The sequence below is a fragment of the Mastigoproctus giganteus genome, chromosome 1 (assembly GCF_048544385.1).
Source record: "Mastigoproctus giganteus isolate SK-2022 chromosome 1, ASM4854438v1, whole genome shotgun sequence".
Taxonomy (NCBI): domain Eukaryota; kingdom Metazoa; phylum Arthropoda; class Arachnida; order Uropygi; family Thelyphonidae; genus Mastigoproctus; species Mastigoproctus giganteus.
The window spans coordinates 145,009,091-145,027,105 of NC_143575.1; the positions used below are offsets into that span (position 1 = coordinate 145,009,091).

The 18,015-nt window shown below is 37.7% G+C and overlaps 1 protein-coding gene across 1 annotated transcript in view; it reads left to right on the forward strand.

Annotated features, from left to right (window-relative positions):
• Elp2 (elongator complex protein 2) overlaps positions 1 to 18,015 on the forward strand; it is a 407,540-nt gene that overhangs the window by 48,187 nt on the left and 341,338 nt on the right. Inside the window, exon 4 of the mRNA XM_090382492.1 lies at positions 593 to 746. Coding sequence (XP_090238618.1) covers positions 593 to 746 — 154 coding nt within the window. The remainder of the gene's footprint in view (positions 1 to 592; positions 747 to 18,015) is intronic.

Here is an 18,015-nt window from a genome sequence, read left to right on the forward strand (position 1 = left end):
AGCAAAACTGGACAGTGACGTGACATACCCAAATATAACATCTGGAATTCATCCTCCTCGTGGTGAAGTACTACCTATTTCTGAACCGTGACTTTTTTTTCTATTCTCTGAAGATGAAGACACTGAACAATCAACTTGATATACACAAAGAAGTACATCAGCGGTCTTCGTCAAAAGCTCCACAATTTTGTCAAAACCTTTATCATTCTGAACTACATAAGGTCACAGAAAGTGAGTTAATGACCTCATCAGGGATCTCAAACTGCGAAGAATAAGGTAGGTTTTGGCCTCGAGTCTACTTTAAGATAGTGACAAGAATTACATAAGTAATTAAATTCTTGATGCTCGTTTTTTTTTTTTCCCCCATAATAACACACTTTGCTTGATCAGTGTGCAGAAGTGACAGTTGTGTAATGGAACATGTGGCCACTTGATCCTGCCTCGTATCTCTAGGCAACAACTTTCATATCCCACAGTGCGTGTGTGCATGCACTAGAATTATCAATAGATGTGCATATAACTGAAAAATGAAGTACAATCTTATTCTTTGTGGGAAAAAAACTTTACACAGTATTTTCTTTCTGTATTTCAGTTTGCAGTTAGCAGCGTGCTTTTAGGACACAAAGCTTCTGTTACAGTGGGAACTGCTGCATACTATCCATCAAGCCATGATTTTTCAGATATGTATATTGCTACAGCATCAACAGATTCAACTGTCATAATATGGAAGAGGAGTTTAGATCAGGGTATGTTTTTAAAACTGCAGTTGCGCTGTATCTCAATAGAAATTAAAATATAGTATTACTTATTAACTCTTACTCAGCCATGATTTTTTTGTTATCTATCACAAGTTATCTAGTATTTCATAATCATTGACCCAATAAAGTTTTTTTAAAAATTAAACAAGTGTTATTGTTTTTCAATAGCTTTATGTTTTATGTAGCTGACTCTCCATGCACAATCAGCTCTAACGTTAAGAGCTGATTGTGCAGGCGGAAACATCACTTCCGAAACAAGGAAGGCTTTACTGATTTCAAGCCACATGGGGAAATTTGTTTGAAGAACATGGGATTATGTGCTACTATTCATGAACAAGATTAATAAATTCCAGAGTTCAGTGTCAGTGTTGGGCCCATTGTTGTTTTGTATATTTATCAATGATATTGATGAAGGTATATCAGGGTTAATGTCCCAGTTTGCAGACAGTATGAAGGTTGGCAGGGTTGTTAATGACAGTAAAAACAGTATGTTACTCCCACTGGATCTAGGTAAGTTGGGCAAATGAGCTGAGAGTTGGCAACTGAAGTTTAACCTTGAAAGGTACTTCATATGGGTAGCAGTAACCCCAGAGTAACATATCAACTGTGTGGTACTACACTCAGGGTGGTAGAGAATGAAAATGACCCGGGGGTAATTATGCAGTCAGATATGGAGTTTTCTGAGCAGTGCAGACAGGCTGCAAGAGTAGCTCATGGTGTCCTGTCAGTGATATACAGGAATTTTTCTAGCAGGGATAAGGAAGTGATTATCCTCCTGTTTAAGACAATGGTCAGATCACACCTTGAGTACTGTATACAAGTCTGGAGGCCTCATTTTAGGAAGGATGTAGAGCTGCTCGAACGAGTACAGAGAAGGGCAACAAGATTGGTGAATGCAAGAAAGGGTGGCTCTTATGAAGAAAGGCTTAAGTTCTGCAAATTGCAGTGTCTGGAGACTAGGCACCTGCGAGGTGATGTGATTGAGGTGTATAACGCCTTGAATGGTTTGAGCAAGCTTAATGCTGATGGGATGCTTCCTCTTGCCCAGATTAATTGCCTGAGGGGACATGAATTCAAATAGAGGAAAGACAGTTGTAGAATAAATCTGTGGAAATTTGCTTTTAGCCAGCGGGTGGTTGATTGCTGGAACAAACCTCCATCTGTCTTTGTAGAAGTTGATAGCTTAAAAAAATTCAAAGCAAAAGTAGACAAACATTTGGAGTGAATGGTTGGGTGAATTGAGAAAGCTTTTTTTTTTTTTTGGCTAATGATATTAGCTTGCTTTATTTCATTATATGCCTCTACTAATGCTAAAGTTTTGATGATTCATAGATCCAGCAGCAAGGCTATTACTTGCAGGGCAGGGCGGGGTTCTCACACTGCAGCAGACTCGGGTTATTGTTAGCAGTAAGATTCTGTGGACACTATCTATTTTTTGATTATTTCTGATTATAGGTGCTTGGGGGAGCCACATTTCAGAACCATAGGTAATTGCAGGGAGAAAGGGTTTAATGATAGGATTTTCTTCTTGATGTCCCAGTCTGAGCAATTGATATGGGGAATCATAGCTGCATAATTTCTGATTTTTTGGCCAGATAAGTGAGATGAGGGTAGAATGATAATTTATTGTCAAATGTTACCCCCAGATACTTCAGTTTGATGGTCATTTTGATTGAGGCACTAGATAATGTAATCACAGGAGGGCTCCTGGTATTAAGGGTCCCCTTGACCAGGATGCATTTAAGTTTTTGCTGCAGAGATTGTGATTTTGTGAGCACTTGCCCACTGCAGCAATGTCTGCAGAACAAGATTAGCTCTTCCTTCCATAAATGCTCTGGTGTTTGCTGTATAAGTAGAATAAGGTCATCAGCTGTGAAAGTGACTGTATTTACGGAATCTAGGCGATATTAAGAAATTCACCCAGCATTGAGTTCCAAAAGAAGTGACCGAGTCCCTGAGCCCAGGATATCCATTGGTCACAATGCCACTATTGCATGCAGTGGCAGATTCAGCGTAGGGGCACTTGCCCCCCCCCCCCCCCGTTGTTTTTTGGAAAATATACATCAATCATTTAAATTGCCTTTAGCTACAAAAAAAATTTTTTTTTTTTGTGGCTCAGCTATTTTCAATGACTACAGTTGGCAACACTAATGCTAATGTGATTGCCATTCTAGTGCGCGAAAGATTTCAACGAGATTTCTTTTCTTCTTTACCTGGTCGGATTACTGTTTCAAAACTTCTGATGTCAACATTTGCTCAGATCGTGTCAGCGAAATTATTCTTGTAGGAATGGAATCCTTCATTCCACACTCCACCTTAAAACCTCATCCTTTATCTAACCCTTGGTTTTCCAATAAATGTGCTAAGGCTGTTCAAGAGAAGAATATTGCATATCATAATTGGCTTGTTTCCAAATCTTCAGTTTTATTTTCTGCCTGCCAAAGCTTGCAACAATTGGAAAGCAGTTTGTAATCAATCTAAACTAGATTTCAAAGAGGCTAAGAGTAGAAAACTTTCTTCTTGTCCAAATGGTGTTGAGCATTCTGGTCTTTTGCCAAAGCTATGGGCTGGAGCTTTTGCCCATCTCTGTTCCCACTTCTGTTAAAACTAGATGGTTCTTTTGCCACTTCAGCCAAAGTGACCTGCTACCATCCTACTTTTCTTTCAACTGATGTATTGATGATTTGGTAAACCAGCTCCCACCCCATTCCCAGTACATTCCATTCAATGCCTCCTGTGGTCTTATGTCAGAAGGATTTTTACGAATCTTGATGCTAAGAAAGCTCCAGGTTCTGATGGTATTTCTGCTCTTGTTTTCAAAACCTGTGCTCCTGAACTCAGGCCAGTTCTGTCTCGCCTTTTTTTCACTCTCTTATTCCAAAGGTGTTTTTCCTTCTGATTGGAAATTTGCTCATCCAGCCAGTTCCTAAAAAGTGTGACAAATTGCAATTACTTCTACTCTTTCCAAAGTAATGGAGAAATGAATTAACCACCAACTATCTAGAAACCTTCTATATGATCAATGATTGCCAATATGGATTCCATCAATGTCAATCCACTATTGATATTCTGACTTATGTAACCTATCTATGGACAAATTCAATGGAAAAATTTGGTCAAACGCAAGCAATTTGCTCTTGATATTTAAAAGGCCTTTGATCCTGTTTGGCATAAATGTCTTCAAAATAATCTTTCATCTTATGGTTTGCCAACTTTTTTTTTGTAATTGGGCATCCAGTTTTCTCTCTGATTGCTCACTGCAGTTGATGGTAGATAGTTCTCTGTCTTCTAACTTTTCCACTAATGCTGGCATTCCCCAAGATTCAGTTTTTTCTCCCACTCTTTTCCTCTTGTATATTAATGATCTTCTTCTTCAGTTGACCAGAAATCCTATCCATAGTTTTGGTGATAATAGCACAATTGCATTTCACTTTCTAGTTTGGGAAATCTTGCCCTGCTCAAACAGCTTCAACTTCTCGAATATCCACTACCAATTCCTTAAATGTTGATCTCCAGTGGGGCAAAGAAAACTTAGTTGATTTCAATCCTTCTAAAACTCAGTCCTGTCTTATATCTCCCATAAAAGATTCCTCTGCTCCTATGCTTATTTTCGATGATACTCCGATTTCAAGGCAAGCTCATATATCTCTGTTGAGGATTACTCCGACTTCTAATCTCTCCTGGCATAAGCACATTACACAATATTGCTTTCAGAAATTAAAAATAACAAGGAAAAAATTTTAAAGTTTGCATCAAAACTTGATTTACATGATGGTGCAAAAAAAAGAGAGGAAAGCTATGAGAACAGCTAATGATCCATCCCTCGAAGATGCTATTTTTTGTTGTTGTAGTTGGGTTCTGGAAGCATCAGCAACTAAGGCCATATTGCTTTGTGTGTACTGCCTGTAAGTTGCTTGTTCTGTTTGATTTTCTGTTTGCTGGACGAAAAACCCGAGTTTCAGGGAGAAAAACCATGCTAGCCTAGCCTGAGACTGAACCATATTGTTAAAAAGGTCTATAAAAATTCTCTCAAACTCAGGTCTTTTACACCCAGGGTGGGGAGGACAGTGATTCTACCAACTGTGCTACTTGGTATGAGCAACAAACTGAATACTGTCCAACTCAACTACTCTGGCTGGAAAGAGTTAGAGATCTGGCCGCAAAGAAACAAAGTTCGAAAATGGTGGAGTAAAAAATAAGTAATTATTTTCGTTATGGCCTATACATATCTGTTATTGTGACTGAAAGTTCCATTTGTTTTGTGCCTATGAATAAAAATACATAAGTATTTTTATTCATAGGCATAGGCTGTACTGTATGTCCATTACTGCCTCTTGTCCTACTTTCGCATTAAAATTATCCACAACGATATTTATTTCCTGTTTCTTAGTTAGCTTCATCAAACTCTGGATCTCTTCATACAGTTTGTTTACTTCATCCGTCTTATCAGCTGTAGGGACATAAACTCAAATCAGATTAATATTTATTGGATTGCCCCTCAGTTGAAATAGCATTACTCTATCAGATTTTGGGATGAAATTGCTAACATATTTTATCATGTCCTTGCTACAAGGATGCCAACACCATTTACCCCACTGGAGCTTCCTGAGTTGTATAATCTGTGTCCATTATAAGTGTCACACATTCAATTTTCCTTCCGGCTCACTTCACTAAGCCTAAAATTGAATCAGCCACTTCATTGAATCCTTGAAGACAAAATGTTTTATATGTAGTGCTGTTTAAAATTTTTGTCTTTTGTTAAGAATCATAATTTCAGTTTATTGAATTATATTGATAAAATAAAATTATATTAACAGTATATGTAAAAAAACACAACTGTATGTGTTGTTTGTATCTGTTACCTCCAGCAATGCTTTACCACACACTGTAGGAAGTAATCAAATGATATTTAATCCCCGTGTGTTTACTGCCTATTGTCTTCCCCTTTCTGAAAATGGACTGTATTTTATTGTATGTAATATATTACAATTGTATATAATATATATATATAACAGTAATTGGGTTAATTTTAGAATGCCAGTGACAGTATTATTTTTTAAAAAATGGACCTTTGTTAATTTGTACAGCCTTAATTAGTGAACATTGTAAATTGTGTCACCTAAAACATTAAGTGCTAAAAAAAGTGCTTTGTACGTAATCATTTAAATTTCATCTCAATTTATACATTTTTGCATATAGGCTTTTAAATCAGAAACGTTTTAAATGTCAATGCAAAATCAGCAAAAGAATTTGTGTCGCTGAAAGACATGAAATTTTAAAGTTTAATGCATTACCTCATCCATGTTATCAGCGAGAAGCTTCAACAAAGTTGGGCCTAACATCTGGTGCATATGAGCTTGGCACACACCCAGAGTCATGAGCTGGATATCATCCTTCTTGGTGATTCCCTTCTACTTTTGACTCTTGTTTTCTGTCTCTCTCTCTCTCTCAAGGTAATTCAGAAATTTTTTTTGGTACAGCATAAGGCTAATAATAATAATATCACAAACTACATTTTGCAGGATCCTAAAAAATATCAGTAACTTATGCAATTCTAGTTACTCCATTCAGAATTACAGTAGAAAAGAAAATGCCAAGGAAAAACTGTTGAAAGTGTTTTGTTATGTTGGTTTAACCGAGCTAGGATATTAAATGCCCTCATAAGTAGAGGAATTCTTATGGAAAAAGCTGCAGAGTTTGCAACTGTTCTTGTTGAAGAAAATTTTAAAGCAACCAATAGCTGGTTATCCAGATGGAAGACCAGAAATAACATTGTTTAAAAAAAACAAATTTATGGTGAAAAAGAAGATGCAAATGTACCAGCAGTAGATGAATGGATAAAAACCATTCTTCCAAAACTACATAAAAATTATAATCCAAAGGATATATATACAATACCAATGCAGCTGACTTTATTATTGAGCAATTACCTGATATACTTTTAAAAACATCTCGAACGAAGTGGGGGAAAGGTTGAAAGATCAGGTAACAGTACTGATTATGTGCAATAAAATGTGTAAGTCAGCATTACGTATTGAAGGACTTTGAAAGAGGTTGGATCATTGGGTTGCCTGAAGCTGGATGTCCAGCACAGCATATCACCATTCATATCAGTTGGAATGCCAAATGGTTGAATGCTATTGGCAACAAGGGATATAGAAGGTAATCATGCATGTTGCCTAGACTTTGGTGGCATCAGAATTGGAGGATCGATGGATCAAGCGACCAAATACAGGAAATAGATCTTTTGCAATCTGCCAGATTTCCAGCATCATAATGCTCTCCGACTGAATTGTGTTAGGGGCATGGTTAGCAAACACCTGTGAGAAGTTGGGCTACATTCTTAATGTCCATTGCCCTGTCTGTCTCTGATGCCATTTTATCATCATCAGAGATGAAGATGGGGAAGGCTGGATTACCTCTATCCCCTGCATGTCTCCAGACATGCAGGGGATAGAGGTAATCCAAGCTTCATCAGGGAGTTGCATTTGGCCATTACCTGTAATCATGGTATCAGGGAGCTATCAGTTACAAGAGCTGTTAACCTCTTGTCATTAATTACATGTTAGTGGCAAGACATTATATTGAAACCATTCTGAGACCAGTGCTTCTTCCCTTTCTATGCTCCTCCAATACAGAATGCTGTTTTCCAGAAGGACAGTTGCTTGTCACGTAAGCCCTCGTATCCCAACAGTGCCTATGTAGACAATCTTTCTTGACTTGTATGTTTAACAGACCTGTTGCTTGTCATTTGGACATTTACTGACCTTTGTATCCCAGCCCCTAACACCGATTCCCAACTCACAGCACATGCAAAGAGCATAGCTCAGCATTTGGCTGCTCATGTTGCTGTTCATGGTCATACTTAGTATTGATGTGCACTACATTTCTTAAGTATTTAGTGCTGAATTTATACACAAACATAATCAGTTCCTGTTCTGTTTATATATTACACTCCACTTGTTTGAGCTCAAAACATATACAGTTAACCCCCGCGAATAGTGGGGGTTACGTTCCTGAGAAATGCCGCGAATACTTAATTATGGCTCTCATAGTAATAAAGGGGTTCCGTTCCAAAGTATGAAATATATAAGAAAAACTAGTCTAAAATTTTGTTTATGTATGTATTATATGTACCTTCATAATATGACTATGTACATAGGCAGCACATAGTGAAATGCAAGCATATGGTGTCGAAATGAAAATAAGAAACAATTTAATATTAAATGTAATATTTATTAGAAATTTCAAACAAATCTTTCAAACCAGTGCCTTTGCTAGCTAAAACTTATCCTGCAAGTGTTATCACCAGTTTTGCTAAAGTGTTGATAAAGGAGTTTTGCCTTTTCACGAATGTTGAGTGAACTTAACGGAATTTTATTTTGAGTTCGGCCTTCTATCCACAGATTTTAAGCCTTTTCCATTTTTTCTAATTTAACATCACGAGTTACAGAGCAAATTTTTGAAACAATTAGCACGTTTTCACGGACACTATGGCAGATTTTTCCTTCTGATTTCTTGATTGATCGTACCGTTGACTCATTGATTTTATAATATTTTGCCACTGAGGAGACACTTTCACTATTAGAAATTTTGTCTAATAACTCAATTTTATTTGCTAATGTCATCATCTTCTTTGATCTTTTCATATTTCCCTTGTTATTCGTAGCCATATTTTTATGGCTACGAATAGGAAAGAACTTGTCCACAGTAAAGTCACTTTCTTCCGTTAACACACTCGAAAAAGTGTGTTTTACACTGCAAAACGGTAGATTTATTACTTTTGTAAGCATATCAATTTATAAATGGATAAATTTATTCAATTTATAACATATAAATTAAAAGCAAACGACGAAACCTCCGATGACAAGCGCATAACACATACTGAACAAGGATTAGCGAGAAACATCCACCCTTGCGATTTTGTCACCCCTCTCCCCTCACCCACTGAGCGCTGTTTTGACCGGGGAAGATCATTTTAGCCACGCCCATGCTTTTTTATGGCGAAAAATGTTCACGGCGCTTTAAAATTTACATTTTTTTAGGTTTCATTTTATGTTAAATCAGCGACCGCGAATACAGATACCGCGAATAGCAGGGGTTTACTGTACTCCTTTTAGGTCGCCAATATGGCAGCCTTAGTGTCCGGACACGTTTTATCGCGCTCCTGATTTTTAATGGAATTTAGTAGTTTAAAATGTGCATATAGTACAAAAAAGTGTTCAAGCCGAAAGAACTTAATCGGAGGATTCCCTAGGTGAGACTATTTTTATATTCTACTGGGAATTTAGTAAACTACCAGCGTTTTTATCTGTGTCCTTTGTTGCCAGACCTACAATGGTCACCATGTGGCTGGCGGAAAAGCCATAGAGAGGCACTGATATAAAGCAGTGGCCACGTCGGTAGTTTGCCCTTGACTGGGGAGGTTCCCAAACCGTGTTAAAACCGAGCAGGAAGTTTGCTCCACCAAACTGTGCTGGTAACTGCTATATGTTATATTATGTGTGTATTAACTGCTTTATGTGTACATTAAACTAGAAGCAATGAATTCAGTGACTCCCCCCCTTGCCATAAACTTTGCCTGGCTGACTGTGAACTCCTTACCTATGCATTCCACGGAATTACTAATGGCACTATCGCCAGAGCCGGCCCGAACAAAAGCGGGGCCCGGTGCAAAGTTGACTTGCGGGGCCTTGATACAAATTTCGTACAACAAAATCAAAATAATTTATTGCATTTTGATATTTATTACGTTGCACAAATTGGTTTAGTAAGGATTACATGAAAATGATAAATAATTAAATTATTTTAATAAAATTAACATTTCAATCACAAAAAAAATCTTTAATAAATCAAATAAGAAAAATAATTGCTTCATATACTTATAAAATACAATTTGGTATGCGACTAATCGAATAAGGTCACAATATGTGATTTTGGTTTCATTTTCTTACATGTTTTATAGCAAATTCGTTGGTAATATCATCATAATTTAGTTTTTTGGCTATTTCGGATTCGATAGATAAAATGGCTAAGGAGGTAAATCGTTCTTGACTAATGCTAGATCTCAAGTAATTTTTTATTATTTTCAATCTTGAGAAAGATCTTTCTGCAGTTGCGATGGTAATTGGTAAGGTTAATATAATTTTCAGAACAGTAACAAAATTTGGATACAGTTCAAATAAATTATTTTTCAGTAAATATTGTGATCCTGGAAGGCAAAACTCGATGACAAATTTTGATATCATTAAATAAATCAATGCTACCAATATCGTCTTGCAAGGTCGCATTTAAGTCTTTGCAACATTTAAGAAGATCGTTTTCAGTCAGTTTTTGAATATTATCCGAATTATATAAAAAAACCATATGATGTCTCATGTTCCTGATAAATTTCGAATCTTTTCTTAAAAGAAATAATCCCACTATCGATTATGACTAGAAAATATTGAATTCTGAAATATTCTTCGCCTGATGAAATAAGCTGATCGGTTCCTTCATAACAAAATTGCTTTGTTTTTCGTCCAGTTCTTTGATTCTTAAATTCAGATGTCACTTGTAATTCTTCAGCTATTTCCTTTGCAGTTATTAAAGAAGATTTGAATCCCGATTCACGATACTATTCAAAAAAAATTTAAAAGGCCTTTTAAATGTGAATTTGTAGTACCGATATCTATATTTGAATTTTGAAATATCTTGCTCACAATATTTACTTCATTCAGTATGTCATACCAAATGACCAAACTTAATAAAAATTCAAATGAAGTAAGTTTATTTTCGATTGATTGGATTTCGTTTTCATGTCACGGGTATGTTCATAAAGGTATTTCAAAGCTAGAGAAAATTGTGGTACTTGGTATTTCACAGATTTCACACTTTCGAGGCGACATTCCCACCTCGTTTCTGACAGTGGTTTTGGAGTAAGATGTTTGACATGCTCTTTTAATATATCCGAGCGTATCACAGAACTTGCAAAAATATTATATATGCTTTGTAAAGTCCCAAAAAATGAATTTGCAAGAAAAGATGATTTTGAAATGTCTCCAAGAACTAAATTCAAATTATGACTTCCGCAGGGCATATACTTTGGAATTCTTTTGCAGGATAAGTGCTTGCACGCCTTTATATAAACCTCTCATATGAGCTCCGTTATCGTACCTCTGTCCTCGACAGTTCCCTAAATCTAATTCCTCCTTTTCTTATATGCTTTCAATTTTGGCTGATAACCCTTTTCCTGTCGAGTCTTTTACTGTTTCAAAACAAATAAATCGTTCTTGTATACTTACATCACTTTCAGAGTTATCTACATTAACATATCTTAAAATAACAGATAATTGTTCTTGATGGCTTACGTTTGGAGTGCAATCTAATAAAATTGTGATATACTTAACTTTCTTAACTGTATTTATTATATCCTTTCTAACTTTTTTAGGCAAAGCAGAAATCAGTTCATCTTGTATTCTATGAGATAAATAGGAACGCGATGCTGATTCTACGCACCGATCCAAATGTTGTTTCATGATTGGGTCAAATCTTGCAAGTAATTCTACGAGATCTAAGAAATTACCGTTGTGTGGTTTATATAAAGCATCGCTACTGCCCCTGAACGCCAAATTATGCTCTGATAAATATAAAATTGCAGCCACTATTCATTCACAAACACATTTTAAACGCTGTGTTTCGTTTTTAATTATTTTTTCATGTTCTTTGTCAATAGTGTTTCCAAGTTTCAAATTCTTTTCAAGTTGTAACAATTTGTACATAGTTTGCAAATGATATTCTGATCTTTCATGACTTTGTAATCGCGAACTTAAATGTTGTACCCAATCGTTAAGTCCAGTTAAACACAGAGAAGTGGTATTTGAAGAGAATAACTTACACGCATAACACAATGTGGCATCTTTGTACTTTGAGTAGAGTAACCACCTTCGTTCTTGACCTTCCCCATTTGTTAATTTTCTTAAATAATAATTTTCAGAAAAACTTTCGTTATTTTTATCTTTCGTAAAATCGTAGTTTTTTACTTGTGTCACGCCATTTTGTACGATAGCCATTCTAAATTTATCAGTTATAATTTCGGGCCAAGTACCAGGATCATTGATGTCGACATTTTCGTCTTCGTCGCTTTGTTGATTTTCTTGAAGGTCCTCGGAATAATTCATCTTGTTCTTTGTTCGACGCTGAAAAAAAATCCTCCGTCTGTACATTTCCCTCTGCTTCGTGATTATCTTCCCGTTCTACAGATTTCTTATCATCGCTTTCCTCTTCATTAGGAAAGATAATGTTAATAACATGATTACTGACATTTTATTTCTTATGTATATTAAAAATATGGCCATTTTATGGCGATGTCACTAGATTTTGCCACAGTATTAAAACAAAAAACAAAAAAAAAAAAAAATGAAACAATTTTTATTATTAGCAAAATCAGTCAGCGGCGCGGGGCCTTGTATGCTCGCACCGTTTGCACCCCCCCTCGGGCCGGCTCTGACTATCGCCTCCGGCGCCCCAGGAAGCCCCTATGAGAAGTAATCCTGCTCTTCTGGTAGCATATTCACACTAGGCTATTCCCCCCCCCCTCCCTTAGTGACCGAAGGGGATAGCACAAAACTTCAATTACCACCTGTGTGCCTTCAAATTCAACCACAGATTTGTGGAGGACATCGTCCGACAGCATTTTCAGTGCCCTACCAGATCATCCCAACATACGCCCGATAAACCGAACTGTCCCGGTTATCCGGAATTCGCTAAATGGAAGGGAAAACAGAAAAAATTATGGAATCCTTGATGCAGTCACAAAGTGACCATCTCGACATTTGAAGACCTGACCATCTCAGGTCTTCAAAGAATTGTTGAATTCCCCCCCTAAGCTTTTTTTTTTTTTTTTTTTTAAATAATTTTTCAGAGACACTGTATTTTACATATAATCAGCATACAGAGATGAATTTTTTCCTTCTGAATGTAGATGTTTTCTGTATGGCATCTTGAGAATTCTTGATAGAGAACAGATTGGGTGGAATTAACGGATAAAAAATTAATTCTTTGTCTCCATTGATTCTACCCAGTTGATACTATTTAACCAGCTACTTGGAAATTTTTTGGTCTGGTTCATACTTTCTCTTATGATAGATCTCGCTGAAAATATGATTTGTGAAGCTTGATATTAATATACACTGAGTGATCACTGAATTATGACCACCCCTATGAAAACTGAATGCAATCCGTTGACCACGTGAGGTATGAGAGTGCTTAGTTAGTTGACCTACGTAGCATAGTTAAGGTGTCAGTGACTCGGTAGGTAGTAAAATTTCGAGCATGATTGTTAAAAGGATGGATTTATTGGACTTTGATAAAGGACAAATTGTGGGTGCCCGACGAGCTGGTGCCTCAATTTCCCAAACAGCTGAACTGATGGGGTGTTCGAGTGCCGCCGTAGTTAAAGTATGCCAGGACTGCCATCAAAATGGTCAAATAAAGACCCGACAGCAAAACTGCAAAGGTTCACGAAAGGTTGATATTAGAGGTGAACGCCGGGTCCAACGACTCATATAGGCGAACAGGCACAGCACCGTTGAAGAGTTGACTACCCAATACAACATGGGCCAACCCGGAATGATATCTGGCATGACCATGCAACGCATGGTCATGCCAGATATCATTCGCACGTATCGCCTATACCAGCAGACAACCCCTACGGCATCTTCCCCTAACCGAGGTTCATCAGCAAAAAAGACTCGACTGTTGAAAAGAGCATGCAAGTTGGAAGTTAGAAGACTGGACGAAGTTATGCTGGTCAGATGAGTCACGTTATTTACTCCATGCTGTGGATAGATGTGTATGAATTTGGTGTCAACAACATGAAGCTCTTGATCCATCATGCATGGTATCAAAAATGTAGGCCAGTGGAGGGGGTTGTATGGTGTGGGACATGTTTCACTGGCAGGAACTTGGATCCCTGGTGCATGTGGAACAACATATCAGTGATCTCTGCTATCGTCAACTGCTTGTTGACTGTGTACAACCCGCTATGTTACACTTTTACCCTCAGTGGCGATGGTGTCTTCCAAGATGACAATGTGCCGAGCCATCAGGCACTTGTTGTGCAGGAATGGTTTGAGGAACACAGTTCTGACTTCCAGCATATCGATTGGCCTCCAAACTCCCCTGATATCAATCCCATAGAGCACTTGTGGGACACTATAGAAAAGCATATCAGGCATCTGGATACACCAATCACCTCCATACCTGCATTACTGACTGCTTTACACACAACTTGGTTGACCATACTTCCCGAACGCTTCTGACATCTTGTTGAATCAGTGCCACATTGATAGCTACTGTACTTACTGAGGGCAAAAGGAGGACCTACGAAGTATTAGGTAGGTAGGTAGGTGGTCATAATTCAGCGATCACTCAGTGTATATACGAAAGGGAAGAGTTTAAAAAAAGATTTATTCACCCAGAAGTAATTGTGATTGAAGGTTGAAAGAAACAAAATGTATTACACTTTTTCAACATAGTCACCGGACAAAGTGACACATTTTTGCCACCTCTCAACTCACTTCCACAGACCAGTTTTGTAGAAGTCCTCTGACTCTCCTTCATGCCACAACTAGGCAGCAGAAATAGCCTCACCATCAGCATCAAATTGTTTCCCACGAAGAAAGGACTTCAGGACAGGAAAGCAGAAGAAACTGAAGGTGCAAGGTTGGTGGAATAAGCAGGATGCGGCAATACATCAAACCTACATTAGTGGGCACACCTCATTGCAGAATGCGATTAATGTGCAGGGGCATTATCGGCACAAACCTTTTGACAGCTTTCCCTATCATTTTTCTTTTATAGCAGCATGTAGCTTTATGAATGGATTGGAACGCTTCACCATCACAGCCTAGCCCTTTTTTAAGGTAATCTGTTAGTATTACACCATCCTGATCCCAAAAGAACTGACAGCACACCTTTTCCTTTTGTGTGTGGGGGGGGTGATTCTGCATGCTTCAATTGTTTCAACATTTGTTTCGTTTCAGTATTGTAGTGATGGATCCAAGTTTCATCTACGCGGCACCTAGTCTTGAAAAAACTCCTCTTGCTTTTCCACCACGTCAACAACAGTTCATGTGCACATTTAGCCTTTTCCTTCATTGCTAAGGGATCAGAAGTCTGGGAACCCATCTATCAGATACTCTACTCATGTGCAACTGTTGATGGATGATGTTCTCCACAGACCCTGCACTAATTTTTCACTCTGCAGCTATTTCTTTGATGCTAATACGGCGATCTTTCAGGATTAATGCATAAATTTTTGCAACATTCTCTTCCGTTACAGCAGTTGCTGACCATCCTCGGGTTTTTTCATCATGCACTGAGGTTCTTCCACATTTCATTTGTTTATATGCAGCTACAACAACACTGTAATATGAGAATTGCTCTCCATAAACAGTGACCATTTCTTCGTGGTCACTGTTTTGGGTGTTTTTCCTTGCAGGAAGAGGATCCGTATCACCGATCTGTATTCCACTTTATCCATTGTGACACTTCGCTCACTGCTGCAAGAAAAAAAAAATAATAATAATAATTTTCAGATCAAAACCAAAATTTGTGTGATTCTTACAAAGATTTCAAGGTATGAAATGAAAAAAATAATTCATCTTTCTATCAAAACTGCTTATTTTTGGGTAAATACAAATCTTTTCCCCCCACCCCCGCCCCCTATATAATGGCTTGGAGTTCATATGGTTTTAATTTTTTGAATTTTTTTTTTTTTTAGTTTTTATTAGTTTACTTTTGTTCTAGCAAATCCATCAGTTTAGATTTTACTAAATCTTGGGTTCAGTAGGGATGTTACCATGAGTACATTGAATAGTTTCTGAAGGTAATCTTGTGATTAGAATGAGAATAGAATCCCTTTGTTTGTTTCAGAGATGTGGATGGGTCTTTCTTTCTCAGCATCCTAGAAGACTGCCTGTTCATTTTTGTTTGAAGTTATTTGAACTGGTTTATCTGGAGAAGATTTCCATGTCCCCTTATCTGTTTCATCTGATACTATCGAGGCAGAGTTAGGTGGGTCAGAAAACAGCTAGATTGGGGGATTCACAGACTAAAATATTAACAGTAACTGCAGGCAGAAACGAAAGTGATTCTTGCACTGCTTCTATTGTAATGAGCAGCAGCTTAGAGAGCAAGTTCTGGGAAATTCAAGAGCTGCTGGGAGTCAATGTGGAACAAGTAAATACATGGGCTGTGTTAGGGTAATTAAGAGTAAGAACAAGTGCATGTACACTAATGCTAGAAGTATAGAAAATAAAATTGATGACTTTGAAGTGCTGATAAAGACATCAAAGGTAGATATTGTTGGGATATGAGAGACATGGTGTCGCACAGATATAAGCAGTGCAGAATTGGAATTTGGGGAGTACAGTGTGTACAGAAAGACAGACAGGGTAGGAAGGGAGGAGGGGTTATGCTGTTAGTTAAGAAACACAAAATGTAAGGAAGTGTATCCAGTTGACACGGGTGGACAGTGCAATGTTGAATCTGTTTGGTGTGACATAAACACTGGGAAAGGGAAAATGAGACTAGGAGTATGTTATAGGCCTAATGACTGACGAGTACAATGAATAGTTGTGCAGAGAAATCGAATGGGCCAGTAAATCAGAATGTCTTGTAATGGGTGATTTTAGCTTTCCAGATATTGACTGGAACTTGTGGGTTGGTCATACGCACGCTAGCAAAACTTTTTTGGATTTATTGGAGGATTGTTTTCTACAGCAACATGTTTGAGGGGCAACCAGAGGGAGTAATACCCTTGATCTGATTATTAGCAGTGATTATTCATGCATTAAGAATAAGAATTTGCAGGTAAAGGAACCACTAGGTGACAGTGATCACAGTGTAGTGATGTGGGATTTACTTAAAGATATAATTATGATCAAGGGTAAAGGGAAGGGTTTTTGTTTTTGTAAAGGTGACTACACTAGTCTGAGACAGTTTTTACATTCTATACAGTTTGATCAACTGATGATGTTACCAACAGTGAATTCTAAATGGGAAGCCGTCAGGGACATAACCTTGGAGGCTACTAGGCTTTTCATACCAACTAAGTTCGAGGTTCAGGCCTAAAAGGGTGCCGGATGAATTAATGAGGCCCGTGGCAGAAAAAAAAAATGCATGGGATGCATATAAATTATCAGGCGATACAGAAGCCTACAGCAGACATAAGCTAGTCTGTAATCAAGTCACAAAGGAAGTTAGGCAGGTGAAGGCAGATTATGAGAAATCTTTGGCAAAGGATGCAAAGAAAAACAGCAAAGAGTTCTTTACTTATGTAAACTCTAGAAGGAAGGGGCTGAATCCGATTGGTTCACTTAACATAGATGGTTCGACTATTGATCATCCTGCTCAAGTAGCTGATAAAGTGAATGAGTATTTTGCATCTACATTCACACATGAGGAGTTATTCAAGGAGAGGAATGCCAGAAGTTTATCAAACTCTAACAGGGAGATAAGTGATTTTGTAATAATTGACAGCGAAGTGGAGAAGAAATTATTGAAGTTAAACATAAAAAAGCCATCTGGGGCAGATGGAATCTATCCAGTTATAATGGAGGCAGCAAGGGAAGTCAGCAAACCCTTTGCTGTAATTATGAGAGCATCCTTAGAGTCAGGGGAGGTCCCCATGGACGGGATATGTGTAAATGTATCCTCAATTCACAAAGTGGGTTCAAATTGTGACACAAGTAATTATAGACCCGTTAGTGTAACTTCTGTTCCAGGGAAAATAATGGAGTCGCTGGTTAAAGAAATGATACAGGATCACCTAGCCATGACAGCAGTAATAGATCAGACACAGCATTGGTTTGTTAAGGGGAAGTCTTGTCTGACCAATTTGATTGTATACTACGAAGTGGTCACAAAGGAATTGGATGCAAAAAATAATTTTGATATCATATACTTGGATTTCAGGAAAGCTTTTGATACTGTTGCATATGGAAGACTGCTGTACAAATTGCAGTGGTATGGCATTAAGGGTAAGTTACTGCAGTGGATAAAGGGATGGTTAAGTGGGAGACAGCAGAGAGTTGTGATAAATGGACACTGCTCTAAGTGGACTAATGTTATTAGCAAGTACCACAGGGTTCGGTGCTGGGCCTATTGTTGTTTTGTGTATTTATCAATGATATCGATAAAGGTATATCAGGCTTAATGTCCAAGTTTGCAGATTATACAAAGGTTGGCAGGGTTGTTAATGACAGTAAAGGCA